General features: G+C 49.1%; 2 protein-coding genes, 1 long non-coding RNA gene and 2 other non-coding genes across 7 annotated transcripts in view; 3 read left to right on the top strand and 2 right to left on the bottom strand.

Moving 5' to 3' along the window:
* The window catches only part of TRAF7 (TNF receptor associated factor 7), a 45,162-nt gene extending 40,278 nt beyond the window's left edge, over positions 1-4,884 (bottom strand). The window contains exon 1 of the mRNA XM_044979335.1: positions 4,747-4,884. The gene's annotated coding sequence lies outside the window, so the exon portion shown is untranslated. The remainder of the gene's footprint in view (positions 1-4,746) is intronic.
* Positions 4,885-5,180: 296 nt separating this feature from the next.
* LOC123344443 lies at positions 5,181-6,601 on the top strand. The gene is made up of 3 exons (XR_006572553.1): positions 5,181-5,288; positions 6,059-6,090; positions 6,413-6,601. It is a non-coding gene; the product is annotated as an uncharacterized LOC123344443 (long non-coding RNA).
* LOC123344785 lies at positions 5,910-5,992 on the top strand. Its single transcript, XR_006572665.1, has one exon. It is a non-coding gene; the product is annotated as a small nucleolar RNA SNORD60 (small nucleolar RNA).
* On the top strand, positions 6,173-6,257 carry LOC123344784. Its single transcript, XR_006572664.1, has one exon. It is a non-coding gene; the product is annotated as a small nucleolar RNA SNORD60 (small nucleolar RNA).
* A 2,069-nt stretch (positions 6,602-8,670) lies between the features above and the next one.
* Positions 8,671-16,264, bottom strand: part of RAB26 (RAB26, member RAS oncogene family) — a 191,169-nt gene continuing 183,575 nt past the window's right edge. Inside the window, exons 8-10 of one of the 3 annotated variants that reach the window (XM_044979688.1) lie at positions 13,823-13,879; positions 13,163-13,239; positions 8,671-12,545 (exon numbers count right to left, since the gene is read on the bottom strand). In XM_044979688.1, the coding sequence (XP_044835623.1) occupies positions 12,443-12,545; positions 13,163-13,239; positions 13,823-13,879 (237 nt within the window). In that variant the 3' untranslated portion in view covers positions 8,671-12,442. The remainder of the gene's footprint in view (positions 12,546-13,162; positions 13,240-13,822; positions 13,880-16,264) is intronic. The other 2 variants (XM_044979689.1, XM_044979690.1) reach the window with 2 other exon arrangements.

Genomic DNA, 16,264 nt, shown 5'->3' with positions numbered 1-16,264 from the left:
TCTCACCCCGGCAGCACGAATGCAGCGTTGATGGCTGTCCAGCGTGGCTGTGGAGGGGTTAATACAGGTACTACTGTTACCTAACACCACACCACATCTCTTAGGCTTCCTTCCTGGAGCTATTTTCACTCACTGAATGCTTACACCTACCCCTTTGTGCATGGGTTTGGCCTTGGTTGCCCAACACCACTTAGGAATATTTCACCAGAGAGAAACTGATCTTCACCTTTTCCTAGCCGCACCCTGCTGGGGCATTTTATTTGCAGCTGAGCAAGATCAGCCACAGTGTAGAGCACTCCAGAAAGTGAATCCAGCCCTTTCCAGATTGTCATATTTGAGTTTACTGTGGCATTCCTCAGTCTGATTCTGGGAAATAGTGCAGTAAGCTCCATCCCCACTGCATGGGAGTGAAGGCACTGGGATTGGAGAGCTGGGATCTATTTCCTCTGCCACAGATTTCCCATGTGTCCTTGGGCAAGTCACTTCATCTCTCTGGGCCTCAGTTCCTCACTGTCAAATACCAAGCCCTTTCTCCCACCTTGTTCATTTAGGTTCTAAAATCTCTGGGGCAGGGCCCAGTGCTTACTATGTACATATGCAGCACCTACCAAAATGGAGACCCATTTTCAGTTGAGGCCTCTAGCCACTACGGTAATACCATGAATAATGATAACTGCAGATTTCTTTAAGTGGTAACTGCTGAATGTGTTCCAAAGAGCTGACTGCACCATGCACTCACCTCAGTGCTTCTCCAATGATGAGCAATGGTATAGCTACAGATAGGTTAAACAAATGGAATGGGATGGATTGCTAAGGAAAGGGTTAATCCCGCTCTGCCTAGATCTTTGCCTTCACTGTAGGGATTGTTACAGAGCAGAATAGGGCTGGGCTACAAAGGAGCAAACTCCTTTTCTGCGGTGCTGACTGAGGGTCTGCACTCGGACTCCGGCAATGCGGAGCCCTTTAGACTGTGCCCAGCAAGCCTTGGCTACAAGGAACCCTTTGTCTCCCTTCCTCAGAGCTCCAAAGGTGTGAGATGTTCCTCTCCCCCCATATCCCCTGACTGTCACAGAGAGCCACAGTCTGCTCCCAAACCCAGCAGAATTCCTGCTGGGGACAAACTGGGCAGATGAGGAACCCGTAACAGAAAGAGATTCTTTAGCAAGTTACCGTGTGTGGCTGCAATCTCCTATTTAAAGAAAGTGTATCCAGGCTTCCGCTAGTCCTGGCAGCTCACATAATAGCAACCTTGGCATGTTCCAAGAGCTGCACGAACGCTAACTAATGGGAACAAAACTCCCAGCTCCTGCCCGTGGATGCAGGAACCCTCCGTTGCGATTTGCTAAGGGGGATTTGAACAGCAATTATTTTGACAATGGAGGAACTTGGAGCTGAATTTATTTTTAAACGTTCAAGCTTGTCCCAGTTGCTGACACTTACATCAGTGAGCCCTTCATGCGTTGGCTAGGTTCAGCTGCCTCTACATTCCTGAACCGTTCATCTTCCTCTGACTGGGAGAATGCCAAGGCTGGACAAATGGGAGAGCAACACGGATGCAAAACAGGTTTCTGGGCATAGGATTTAAACTGAAACTTGTAAGTGACAAGTGCTGACTAGTGCAGTAATGATGTCAGGTAGACCCGGTATAGGAAGCAATGTCTTGCAGCCCACACTTCCTTGATTCCCTGCAGAATCCCACAAGGCCCTGTCTGAAACCAGCATCACTTCATCGCTCTGCTATGAGCAGCATCAGGAACATAGTCAGCCAACCGAACAACCCTATGCAGTTATGTATGTAAATATATATAAATATTCATTGTCACACATATGGCTACAAATCAATTCCTAACTCACTTGGGCATGCATGCACAGAGAGGCAGGTAGTTGGCACATATTTCCATTCCTTCATCTCACCTGATGCGTGAGAGAGATTTTGGCACAGCTGTGCCTCCGGGCAGTAATACCCACAGAGGGCCAGGAAACCCTGAGAGAATCTCTCTGCATTCTTCTGCTGGGGAGAAACTGCAGAATGAAGCAAGGATCCTGCAGGGACACTGGTCTATGGGCATGGAGGCTTTGTGTGCCCCCTCACCATTACCTGGCAACACAACTCAGTGCTCAGTGCCCTTGGCAGTGTCAGTGGGAAAGTCTCCAGAGCCAGTGGGGAGGGGAAGAAGGGCAATGCACAGACAGAGAAGCAGGCAGGGATGCTGCCATGGAGATGGCTGACCTGCTTGCCCCCATTCTGCATGGCGAGGGTAACCAGGGCACAGTCCGGCCCTCACCCACTTATACAGCCCTTCCAACCCAGAGCACATAGATACTCCAGCTCTATCTAGATTGCTCACCCAGCAGCCATTCTATGCTGAAACACAACAGGTACTTACCTAATCAGGTTAGGACAGAGGTGAATTGAAACTGCACAGGGACTTTAAGGAGAAAAACTGAAATTACCAGAGCAGAAAGGAATGATTTAGTACCATTTTCAAAGTTCAGAAAATACATTACTGCCACACAGGGGTTCTTTACAGAGTAGTTAATCTCCACAGGGAGAACACGGTAACCTGCTCCTTACTTGTTACATGTGCATCAAAAGTTGTTGATGTCTACACTGATCTTTCCTTTCATGTCTATCAGCATACAGCAGACAGGTTCCCGATTAGTGGCTTACAATGGGATCCCAGCACGAAGGCAAGCTGAATTGAAAGAGAGCCCACGCTTCACAGCTCCACAGAACAAAAAAGATCAGTGGGTTGAAATCTGATCAAGCAGGAAAAAGTGGCTCTGGTCACATGCTAGAGGTTGGCATGAAAATCAAGCTGAACTGAAGAGCCAATCTGAGATGAAAGATTCAAAGAGCAATTTTCTACTCTGCCCCAAAGAGGAAGATCTGTAACCAAAATATGTTTGAGGCAATTGCAGAATCTTACTACTAAATGAACACAAAGGCCAGTATTAGGAAAGCTAAGGGCACAAACCTGGAGGAAATGTGGTTTTTAAGGTGATCAAGAGAAATAGAGGATAATCAGCAGCACATGCCCCGGGCAGGACATGCAACACAACTAGCCAATATAGATTTGAAATGTACTGTATGATAAAGTAGTACATAAAATAGCACCTAGCAGAGAGAAGGTATTGAGATAAGAGATATGGAGAGCGAGAGGCAGCCAAGACTTATTGAGGCCTGTGTCCCATAAGGAGACCTGGCTCTGATGTGCACAGGACAGTCACAACCCCCATATTGGAATTTAATACATTATTTAACTTTTAATAAAAGACAAGGAAACAACAATCAAGAGAGCCATCCCAGAGAACCGTGTGCATAGCTTTATCCAGCGGCCAACTGCAGCGCTCAGCACCTCCACACAGCTGTCAACCACTTAGCTAAACACAGGTGCAGCACAGAACAGCTGTCGCAATAATGTGTCACACTTGTCAATCCCAGGCAAGGCTAACCAATAAGAGTGCCCCCACGCAGAGAGGCCAACAGCCTCTTAACCCCTGAGGTGCTGAGCTTCTAGAACCAGCACTGAGCAGCAGGCCCGACCATCCCCGTGCAGGGGAGATCAAACTGCGCCCCTGTTGCAGCGCTGGGGACAGATCACACCAGTGCCCGGTCACCCAACCAGCCACAGCCTCCCCCCACCCCTGACAGCTCCCCTCCCCATTCTCCTCACCTGCAGCCTGCCCCACAGAGCCCCCCAGACACACAGAGCCCCCTCCCCACAGCCTCCCCCCACCCCTGATAGCTCCCCTCCCCATTCTCCTCACCTGCAGCCTGCCCCACAGAGCCCCCCCAGACACACACAGCCCCCTCCCCACAGCCTCCCCCCACCCCTGATAGCTCCCCTCCCCATTCTCCTCACCTGCAGCCTGCCCCACAGAGCCCCCCAGACACACAGAGCCCCCTCCCCACAGCCTCCCCCCACCCCTGATAGCTCCCCTCCCCATTCTCCTCACCTGCAGCCTGCCCCACAGAGCCCCCCAGACACACAGAGCCCCCTCCCCACAGCCTCCCCCCACCCCTGATAGCTCCCCTCCCCATTCTCCTCACCTGCAGCCTGCCCCACAGAGCCCCCTCCCCACAGCCTCCCCCCACCCCTGACAGCTCCCCTCCCCATTCTCCTCACCTGCAGCCTGCCCCACAGAGCCCCCCCAGACACACACAGCCCCCTCCCCACAGCCTCCCCCCACCCCTGATAGCTCCCCTCCCCATTCTCCTCACCTGCAGCCTGCCCCACAGAGCCCACCAGACACACAGTGACACCTCCCCACAGCCTCCCCCCACCCCTGATAGCTCCCCTCCCCATTCTCCTCACCTGCAGCCTGCCCCACAGAGCCCCCTCCCCACAGCCTCCCCCCACCCCTGACAGCTCCCCTCCCCATTCTCCTCACCTGCAGCCTGCCCCACAGATCCCCCCCAGACACACACAGCCCCCTCCCCACAGCCTCCCCCCACCCCTGATAGCTCCCCTCCCCATTCTCCTCACCTGCAGCCTGCCCCACAGAGCCCCCTCCCCACAGCCTCCCCCCACCCCTGACAGCTCCCCTCCCCATTCTCCTCACCTGCAGCCTGCCCCACAGAGCCCCCCCAGACACACACAGCCCCCCCAGACACAGATCCTTTACCCCAGACGCCTCCCCATGCCCCTCCCTGCCCTACAGCTCCCCTCGTGATCCAGCCCCCCACTGCCCCTCCCCCTCCATTCCCCGCCCTCAGCCACCCGGCCCCCGCCCCGCACTCACCGGTCGGCGGCGGCGGCCCGACCGCGGCTGGCCGGTACCGGCCCATAGTGATCTCCTGCCTCTCCGCCTCCTCCAGCTGCTGCCCCGGCGCTTGCTGGGCCTGCCTAGCCAGGCCGGAAGCGCAGGTCCTAGGGCTCCTTGGGAGTTGTAGTCCCTCATCGCCAGCCCCCCGCCCCCTGCCATTCGGCTGTACAGAGAACCCCGGGCCGTATGGACTACAAATCCCAGCAGCCCTAGGCCGCCTTTCCCTGATTGGTGCTCATCTGCTCAGTCTCTGCTACAATCCATGTCACTATTGGTCACTCGTGTACGTTCTTCACACCTACTGCCCAATCGCGCGGCTAAAGACGAGTCTCTCGTAGGACGGGCGCGTGAGGGGAGCAGCTACCAATTAGGGCCGGGGGAGGCGGAGCTTAACCGAAAAGCGTATTTGTGACTGGCTGTGCGTGAGGAGGGAGCCTGCCCAATGGCAGCCCGGCGGCTGTGGCTATAAAGGTCGCGGGAGGAGGCGGGCGCATTCTCTCCGCGCGGCGGTAGCTGAGGTGAGGGGGGTCAGTGGGGCGCGCGAGGGCCGCTCCCTGGTGAGCGGCGCCGGAGCCCCGGAGTCCCCGGTGTGGGCTGCGCGCGGCGGGGCCGCCCGGTGGGGAAGGGTTTGGACGCGGGGCCGCTAACACGCGCTCCAGCGCTAGTGTGGACGGGCCGGCGGCGGCTGTAACCCGTGTTAGCTGGGCGTGGCCACGCAGCCCAGCCCAGCCCCCCTCCTCCGCCTGGCACGTGTTACCCGCCTCCTGCCTTGGGCTCGAGGCTGATTCCTCGTGTGCGCAAGGCGGGGCCAGCTGGGTAGGGCTGCGCTGGGCGCTGAGGGCAGGGGTCGAGTCCTCGGCTCATGTAGACGTAGCTTAGTGCAAGTGCATCTGTGTAACTGGGACTCGCATCCCCCCCATGCCAAGTGCAGGCCGAAGCTGCAGGGCCGGCTAATGTGTCACGGCTGCCCTGGGTGCGCTGGTTCTCACTTCAGAGCCATCATGGTTTTAATGCACCTGTTTTTCCTACTGTAAACTTAACCGTGGGGTCTGTGACTGATGAATGGTTGCCCAACTTAGAGGGCACACAAGCTGCTGTTGCAGCAACCTCCACATTGCAGTACGTGGCCTGTCGCGGGTAGCCTGTGATGAGCTTTCCATTTCTGACACCTCGTATGAGTATTGCCCAAGCAGTACTTGATTACACTTGATGTCTGAGGCTGCACATTGTACTTGTAACTATCATTACTTGTTTGAGATGTGTTAAGTGGGGTGTTGTGTTTTTTTAGGTTACTTGATGCTCTGGTCAACGCAAGTTGAGGTGAGTCTAGACCAGTGATTCTTGTTAAAATGAGGCCAAAATGACCTGCATGTTTCAGTGGGGCCAGCAAACACTAAACTTGAGCCAGTGATGAGCTACTTTATTTCTGACACCTCGTCTGAAAACTGTACCTGCAGTATTTGATTATGCTTTTTTGGCTGAGGCTCAGAAGCTTTAAATCTTGTTCAGGTAAGGTGAAAATCCTCTGACAAGGACTGGAATAGAGATGTTTGTAATCTATGGGCGGGGGAGTCAGTTTGCAACCTGTCTTAATACTTTGTATTTACTGGTTGGAGTTTAATGCTGCTGTCTCCCTTTGTAGGAATGAAATGGACCAGAAGAGCTCACTTCCATTGTTGGCATCAAAACAGCTGTAAAGCTTATTAATTCAAATGCAGAGGCTTTAATTTGGATTTACTTTAAAGCACGTGTGACCTGTTATGCATTTTGAATGAAACATGAAAGGTATATTGTATTAGTGAAATGTAAGCTATTAAAAGAAGTGAAACAATTTGCTGCTGTTTTAATGTATGAGACTTGCCTATTGATTCACATACATGTCAAAGATAAGTGTTCACTCCTGGGTGAAGGTTGTTTGTGCAGATAGAACTTTCTGGGGTGCTAGTCTAAACTGCCATAAAACTCAGTATTGTTTCAAGGGCAGGGGGCATTTCTTTGGCTTTATCTTTACAAATAAAAATATATAGAACATAATACATTAAATGGTTAAAACAGGAACTTCAAGTTTTGCCTTTGTGATATTACCACCACTGGTAGTTGTATTGCTTATTAGAAAAGTGCCTGTGCGGGGGAACAAGAGCAGCAGCAGAATATGCTGTTAAAACACTGCGGTGTGGAAGCAAGAATAAACATTTATCTGGCAAAGACTGTCCTTAATTCCATGCTGCTCTATAGCATGTGGCTTTGGCCCAAGGTTTAACAACCCTAGCCCTCAGCCTTATTCTGTGAGGTGGGGGAAGATTTATCCCCATTTAGTCTTATTGGAAAACTATAACAAGTGATGTGCCTAGAGCACACAGCTAGGCACTAGTAGAGTAAGAATCAAGCTGTCCTAAATCTCAGTACACTGTTCCCCTGAAGTAACAGCTAAAGCTAGCAATTCTTCTGTTTTCAAAGATGGCCTTGGTAGATACAGTCTAAACAAGAAACTCCCTATTAACAAAAGCTAGATGACACATTTTGGCCAGATGTTTGATTCTACAATAGTTGATGCAATGAGGAATTCTTTGGTTTACTACTATGGCCTTCAGTAATGGACAGAAAGCTGTCTTGATACTTGGAAAAAACTAAACTGCAAAGAGAGAAAGCTGGAGAAAACTGGAAACAGTTCAGTAATAGCAGGGAGATTATATTGGATAATGGCAAATTTGTGGCAATACCAAACAACCTATCTTGTTAGTCAAAGAGAATCTAAGAATGGCCTTTGAGCTGGATACTCATATTGAAAATTAAGCGAATGGCACTCAAATTTTCATTCTGCATTTGACAAGTATCTAATGCTAAGTCAGTGTGGGTATTTGATGGTATCCTGAACATGGTAGCCATGGGATGTCAGGACATCCAATATAAAAGCTCTGCTAGCAGTTCAGGAGTAGTGGTGTAAGATGCAATGCTTTTCACAGCCTTCCTTGGTGGAAGGTGACAGTGTAGGCTCTAGAAGGAGAGAAAGCAGATTGTTGAATAGTCCCGGGGTAGGCAACCTATGGCACAGGTGCCGAAGGTGGCATGCAAGCTGATTTTCAGTGGCACTCATGCTGCCTGGGTCCTGGCCACTGGTCCAGGAGGGCTCTGCATTTTAATTTAATTTTAAATGAAGCTTCTTAAACATTTTAAAAGCCTTATTTACTTTACATACAATAGTTTAGTTATATATTATAGACTTCTAGAAAGAGACCTTCTAAAAACATTAAAACTATTACTGGCATGCAAAACCTTAAATTAGTGTGAATAAATGAAGACTCAGCACACAGCTTCTGAAAGGTTGCTGACCCCTGGAATAGTCTATTCACATCACTGGGATTAAGCTGAACTGTCCAGTCTGTTACTAGCAGGATTTAATAGTAAATTCACTACAGTTGGTGAGGTGCATGTCCAAAGAGAAGAGTGGAAGGGTTAAACCTTAGATTTAACTTGACTTGGAATTATGCAGAAAACTCCAGGTTTTTTTAGATACCTACCATAAAGCCTACAGCAGTAGACAGTGTAGATGTTCACTCCTGTATTTCTGCTCAGAACATTGGACTCTGTCCAGAGCAGTTGGGGAGATCTGCAATGCAGTTTACCTGGCAAAGCTGTTCCTGCCTGGGTAGGTATGTGATCTTCCCTGATTCAATTCAATCCAGCAGTGAAGTCAATTTAAGTGCTTCAGATGGAAGGGAGAGATCAGAAATAGTAGACGCTTCCTACAGCAATGGAGGGGGCTTTTTGTGGTTGGGGTAACTGAACAGTTGAGGGTGTTGGGTTTTATTTTTGTTTCTACTCAGCTGGGTGCTCTCAATGTTGTAAACAAGATACCATTGTGAAGACAGGCTCATTTAAAAAAAAATTTATTAAGAGGAACAGAACATAAAAACTGTAAAACAAGTGACAGCAAGTTGTTAGTGCACACAACACAGGGTTCTTAGGCTTGTTTATGATTGTACTGAATAATTCTTCCTCGCTTGGGGGCAGTAAAAGCCTGTGTAAAAATAGATGCCAAGAACTTATACAAATCCCAGGAAGTGCTGCAGTAGAGTAGTTTTGAGAAATAGACTGCAGAAGTCAAGCAGCAGAAAGAGGGCTTGAATCAGGTGCAGTGGGACAGTTAGTCTTATTTTTAGTTTTTTGATACTGGTGGTTAAATTTCTGCTATTAAAACAATGTTTGCGTCACACCAGGGGGATTTAATTGGGGAGGAAGGCAGGAAAGCACACTTAAATATCTGATTTTTAAATAGTTCTGTTCCTGCTTGCAGATTGTAAAGAATGGAGGTGGGGGTTCTTTTCAGGTTTATCAAAGACAGCAAAGCTCAAAGGATTATGCCCTGCTAGGAGAATGGCAGCAATCTGCCAGAACTTTAGGATTAAGTATCCTGTGGAAGGACTTTGCAATTAGTTGTCACTATTGGGCCTCTCCATACAGTGAATGAGACTGGTGTCTTGCAGTGGGGGATCCCCATATGCTTCTCAGTTCTTTTAAAAGCAGACTCTAATTAACAAGTTTTGGTTTATGGGTGATTTCCCTAAGTTGGTACTCGTTCAGTAGTAGGCAGGGGGCAGTACTTTATTTAGGAGCCACCAGAAAGCTCCTTGAAGGACTTCGCTGTGCAGATCAAAAGGAGGAGGAAGTGCTCCAGAAGCAAATTTTGGCCAGATCCAGACTGTCACTGCCCAAATGAATCATAGTGATGCTCTAATGTCCCCCTCTGTCTACCTCTGCCTATGAGTTCTGAAAATACTGTACTGACTCAGAATATTGGTACACAGGCAGTAGCAGTAGAATCAATAAATAGGAGTGCCACTTACTGGTATCTCCATTCATATTCAGCCAAAGAGGTTGAGGCTGGCTAGCTAAAAAAAACTCTGTTGCCAGCTATGTGGGCAGGACAGAGATACTGATGATAGCAGCAAGGGAAGCACAGCAAAGCTCACTTGCACACTGTAATGCCATTGTCCAGACTCATTATCTCCTTAATCTTCAACTCCCACTCTGCCCTTGCTGCTGCTTACAAGCTTGCAAAAAGTGAAAACCGCCATGAATTGGACAATTTTAGGGTGTATAGTTCTGTGGTCTAATGTGTGACTCACATGGTTGTTATTGCAAACACGTGGCTCTTTACCCAGAGAGCAAGTACCTTATATGTAGAAGGTAGCCTCTTGTGAGGAAACAATGTTTGTGCTGCAGTTACTAACAAAATAGTTTCCCAGAGAATAGGCAGCAGCTGCTCATAGGAGAGATCTTAAACCATCTTTGCTCTGCTTGAACAAATGCCAGTTAAAACATGCTGTCCACTTGCATCTTTTCTAAAATCCACTCTGCTCCCTGCATGTGGCTTCTGTGATCTACCAGACACAGCTCTGAGGCCGAGAGGGTGGGGATCAGATGAGTTTGCTGAATCGAGTGCAGTCGTTGCACTTCACGGGTCCCTGCTACAGGGCACACTAGCTTCATAGAGACAACTGCCAGGACGTGCAGTCCGCATGATGCATTTCATTGCCTGCAAACACTGGCAGAACAGCACACTGAGTCCTATCCAATAGCATGTCTTGGGCGGGGGGTCAGTTATTTATAGCACAGAGCTGGGATTTATCAGCATCTCCCTCTTCAGGCCAAGGTTCATATGTTATTGCACTAGAAGGTAGAGTAGGTATCTGCTGCAGTACTGTACAGCTGTCCAAAGATTTTCATCAAAATATTTTGACCTTTTTTTTGGCAACAAATCAAAATTTTTGGTAAATTTTTTTGAAGAAAAATGTTTATTAAAATAAAAAAAGTTTACAATTTGTAAGCAAAAATCTGAAAAAAATTCCAGGAAAAAATAATTGCCGTGTTTTGACTAGGGCGGGATTGCAGCTTTTGTTTTTATGACTCTTCCTTGCCCTGCTGCTGCTACTAAAAATGCATCAGACTGACCTTAACAGAGTACCTCTATTGTTAAAGTTGCAATTCTTTGTACAGCACTCACCTTTAAAGCAGCTCATTGAGGAAAAGTAACTCTGAGGCCACTGCTTCAGTGGCTGTGCCTGAATCTTGCATTCCTTTCAAACTCCACACTCCCTTTGGCAGGAGCAAGTTGCAGGTGTGGACAGAATGCAGCATCACAACTCAACTCAGTTCAGCTGAACAGAACAAGGGGGTGGATTTTAATCAGCTAAGTAAATCCCCAACCTGCTTGCAGCTGGTGGGGGTTTGATTTGCTGACTAAAGTAACTGTTTATTTCACAATTAAAGTGGTGTTGGGAATTCAGTGCAGTTAACCCTGACAGTCGTAAATATGAAATTTGCAACTATCCGCAGTTAAAAATCCCCTTTTGGCAACAATGTCTCTGAACTCCCCCAAACATTGCATTTAGAAGTGCATTACAAAAATAACAGATTCCAATGAACAGTGCTAGCAAAAGGCTTTTAACAAACCTGTACAGTTAAAACCTATAGCATTCTCCTTGGTTTTCTTTAGCTGAAAGCAAGATCTATCCCAAGAGAGTTTTAAAGAAATCAAAGCAGCATTGCAGTCTGAAAACGCTATCACCCACATTAAGATAGTTAGAATAAGCTGCAATACATTGGGATTTTTTACTTACTCCGAATACTAGAAACAGCAATAATGGAGAGCAAAAGCCTTTATCAAACATGTAAACAGTCAGGGTTTCTCTGTACAACAGGTATGTTTGCAGGAGCTTACTCAAAACCAGACAGATAAGCTCTTGTCTTTTGCAGGGCAGAGCAGGAGAAGCCTCTAGCAAGGAATGTATGTTACACAACATGGTAAAACTGACATATGTAAGAAGGGAGAGACTACAAAAATGTTTGCCTTGAAAACAGGGATCTTTCTTGGGCATGTTTATAGATCTCTAATACACACAAAATGTCCCCTGCCCCAAAATGTTTTCATAATTGAATTCTGAGTGGGAAAAGAAAAATGGAATGGAGCGGGGTAGCCCAGAAACAAAGGTATGGTGGGGTGGGGGGTAGGAGGGTGGAGTTTCCCTCAGTTGTATAATAATACCTAGCACGTCTATAGTGCCTTTCCAACATTAATCCTCTCAGTGCCCTCTGCTGCTGGGTAGGTATTACCATCCCCATTGTACAGGTGGGAAAACCAAGGCACAAGGAGGTCAAAATGACTTGCCCAAGGCCACAGAGGGAGTAAGTGTCAAGAGCCACCATGATGATAAGTTCTTGATGTCTAGGTGTGCATGTGGACCAATACCAAACTCCTCTCTGGACACGTTAGAGAAAGTCTGCATCAAACCCATGTCAGGATTAGCAACCGTTAGCTCGTAGGAATGGACAGGTCCCCAATGACTGATGTGGGACAGACAATCCCCCTGGGAGGAACTTGAAGTTTTACAACCCACCTGAAGCGATCACAGCGTGGAATTAACGAATACTACTACAATGGGGTGTTGGGCCGTGATGCCTGGAATGTCGTGGCTGCACCAGAGCCAGTGTCGGAGCTACCAAGAAAGACCCTTTTCTTCTGCTCCTTTCACTCCACATCTGAGCTCACCTTTACGAGAATACACAGACAATGAACACACATGCACATAAACTGTCCACGAGGAGGGAGTGTGGCACATGAACACTTGGCATGAGTCTCTGTACAGCTGCCCTGGCTCCTGGAGCCTGCACTTTAGGATCTGCAGCATCCCGAGCCTCTGACTTCCTTCTTCACATAGTCATGGAGCTTGAATTTGGGCTCATTGGGCAGCTTCATGGACCTGTGTTTCAGCTCCCTGCAGGAGAGACAGACGCGAGGTTATCGCTTTGCCTGTAAAAGGAACCCCGGGAGCAAATCACAGGCAGGAAAAGCCTTTACCGATGCGATCTTCCCCTGGGCTAGGTACTTAGGCTGTGGTTCAGGAAAGCGTCTCTACTCAGGAAAGCACTTAACCACGTGGTTAAAGTCCCACTGAAGTTATGTTTCAGACATCAAGTTAAGCACGTTTAAGTGCTGCCCTAAATCAGAGTTCTAGATGCAAGACAATGTAAGAGAGAGCCTTCGAATCAACTCATCTTGCTCCTCAGATACAACTGGTACCAAAAATTAATGGAATTCAGAGTCAACTTCAATGGTTTTTAAATGGCCATTTCTAAGAACTTTCCCTCCAGTTATACAAGAGAGAGGCTGGTTTAAAGATGGGGGCCGTGATTCTGTCTTGGTGGCCGGGGAGGGCTGGGGGTGAAGCTAGCTGACCCACACCGTACCATGGCAATGGCAGGCGGTAGTTTTTGTTTCACTGGTTAACGTTCAGTGAACTCGTTTTGTGGCAGTGAGGGAAGGGCGCGGAGATCTGGGTGCGGTGCAGGTTGCATTCCAACAGGAGAGGCAGCGGTAGGACAGTTAACTTACTTTGCAATGGCTGTAAAGGCCAAGTCGACATTCAAGCCGCTTTTCGCGCTGGTCTCCATAAAGGGCACGCCGTACTCCTGCAAGACAAGACACGGCTGAGTACAAGAACCATCAGTGGCCCAGAGCAGGCCACGGGTTCCTGCTGTCTGCCTGGTACAAGAGAGCCCAGCTCCAGACACAGTCTCTAACAAACCCATCCGACTCTGGCTGTGCAAAGTGACAGAGGCTTTGGAACCTGACCCTGCCAGAGAGGGTTCTCGAGGGGAATGTGGCGTTTAGGGGAAACTCAGGGAGGACAGGAGGGTTTGCTGGGAAAAGTACCAGGAGGAGGGTTATGCTGCAAAGCACTGAAAACAGCAGCGAGGTGGCAAAGCGAGGGCAGCGTGAGGGGTGAGGAGGAGCTGGGAAAGCACAAGGAGAGGCAGAGAGCAGGAGAGGCAGGGGAAAGAAACACAAGAAATGAAAACGTCAACCAATCCAAGGCAGCACGGCGCAGGCTCCTTCCCACTGCAGACTGGCCCCTGCCCCACCCTTCAGCGCCGGGGGCTCACTGTTTCGCTGGTAGAGCCTCACAGCTTAACCGTAAATGCAACTTTCCCAAGCAAGTGCAAGCAGCAGCTAATTTAGCTGAGCGAAGTCGGGCTGCAAGGGGACACGTACCTTGGCTAATTTCTCTCCATCTTCCCTTTTTACCACTCTGTCCTGGGTCGAATCCACCTAGCAGCGATAACAACAAAGAGCAATTTGCAATGGATCCGCAGAGCAATGTCAGGCAAAGCTATGCAGTGCGGGCTGACACGGACATGACTAGTACAGTCACTCAGCATCCCCGCCCCACGCCGCTTCACCAGTAAATCACATTTCACTTCCTCTACCAGAGAGCTGGGCCAAAGGAGGAGGCGTCTTTTCTCCCATACACGTGCTGGGGAGACCAGCTTGAGTTGCTGGAGCCGGGAAGGCACAAGGAGGGCAATTTCTGTGCCATAATTTGTTGCTCTATGAAAGAGGGCATATGTTCTAATGCTCAGAGCAAGAGAGAGAATTGGGACTCCTGGGTTCCATCCATGGCTCTGTCATTAACTTAACCTTGAAATAATCCTCTTGGCTACTCTGTGCCTCAATTTCCCATCTATAACAGGGAGAGACGAATACTTCCCTGTGTGGCAGGGGGGATGGGAGGCAGCATTAACTTATGGATGTTGAATGCTCTGAGATCCTTGAATGATGGCTCAATAGAAGGCAGAAAGTCTAGAATTATCGAGTTGGAGAACTAAGCAATGAATCAACACACACTTGGCTTCAGCCCCGGAGAGAGATTAAAGCTGCATTTGTCCAAGGAGTCTCCTGCAATGAATGGATGGAGTGGGAGGGCTGCCCTAAACCGAGTCGACAGGGAAACAAGCACACATCTGATGTTCTCTCTCTACCCAGCAAAGATACAATCAGCCCAGGTCAACCGCCGGGTCACTGCTCTCTGGAGAAAGGGAAGGAGCCATGCGCGGGGGTCAGGGGTGCAGAGCAATGTACCCTGAGGGTGTGGAAGAGTAGGCTGGAATGGAAATTAAATTCAGCAAGTTCCAGATGGGCTCACCAAGGCATTCACTTCAAAGAAGTTCCCAGAGACACCCCGGAACGAACAAGAGAGGCCCTTCAATAGACCACTGGTCCATGCACACCCAGGCAGACGCATGCAGGGCCCGATCAGACTCAGCATCCAGCAGCTGGCACGATGCAATAAACAAGAAGTGTTTGTAATTCGCCTAGATTAGCAGAAACAACCAGCACTGCGTCGGAGTTGGCCTCTCGTTCCCTCCCCGGTAACGGGAAACGGAAAGGCTAAGGTGGGATTTGTAGGTGAGGAGGTCTGGTCTGAATGAAGACAAGAGCGATTCTGTTCATTCCCAAAGCTTTGCTCCAAGTCACAATTCCCGGGAGGGCTTCTGTAATGTTCTTGCAAATCAGCTCTTACAGCACCAAGGCGAGAGCAGTCTCAGGCCGACAAAATCGGAGTCTGGTATCAGAAGAATCTGACAAGCATGCCTGGCTCTGGCTAGCGCAGCTCCCACTCTCAAACCCATGGGAGCATGGGCAGGGCAGCCAGAGAAACGCCATGCTGCTTGGATCCAGAGGGCACCTGGCCTTACTGGGAGCTGCCCAGGTTGAGGATGCAGCTGGTTGGGATCCACGCTAGTTTACGAGCGACTTGGGTCCGGCCCTTTGACACCTGGCCAGGTGGGCGGTCACGGTTTAGGTGTCCCAGTGTTTATCACTAAGGAGAGAGAAGGCAAGGATCTGTCCGTCCTGATCTCTGCTTCTCAGGAAGGAAAGCACATGCTGAACGAACCCTCAGAGAAGCATGATCATTGCTAGATCCCCACAGGCAGGGACTGACATATATCCAGACTCTACGGACACCTCTTCATTCCTCCCACTAAGGACCTGCTTTGTAGACTGGGGAAGAAACCTGCCCCCATGCAGCTCAGTAAAGCAGATCTCCAGACAGGCCTGCGTCTTCCATACCGAACACGCCCCTGTTCCTCCGGAGCCTAGCGATGGAAAGCACCTCTCATGGCCACCCAAGAATCAAACACTGGCCAAGTAATAACCCACAGACCCAACCTAGAAAAGAGAACATTAAGGGGGGACATCTATCGTGCTCTTCAGATACCTGAAAGGCTGCTATAAAAAAGATGGAGAAAAGTTGTTCTCTCTTGCCACAGAGGGCAGGACAAGAGGTAACGGGTTCAAACTACAGTATTTAGATTAAATCTCCGGAAAAACTCCCTAACTGTACAAACTGTCGGCCAATGGAACAGACGCCGTGGGGGGTCATGAAAGCTCCTTCACTAGAGGTTTTCAAAAGGAAGCTGGAGCCCGTCTGTCTTGGGAGGTTGAGGCCCAACAAATCCTGCATCTTGGCAGTGGGTTAGATGATGGTTCTGTGAGGTCTAGGAGTCTCAGCTTAGGTCAAGTAGCTACATTGCTCAGGGCTGTGAAGAATTTTGCACCTATGTGATGTAATTAGGTCAACCTCACCTCACTGTAGACACAGTTAGATCAACGGAAGAATTCTTCCATTGACCAGGGGGTGGATTTACTACA

This window comes from Mauremys mutica, chromosome 11, assembly GCF_020497125.1.
Source record: "Mauremys mutica isolate MM-2020 ecotype Southern chromosome 11, ASM2049712v1, whole genome shotgun sequence".
NCBI lineage: Eukaryota > Metazoa > Chordata > Testudines > Geoemydidae > Mauremys > Mauremys mutica.
This window is presented reverse-complemented; position numbering and strand designations above follow the sequence as displayed.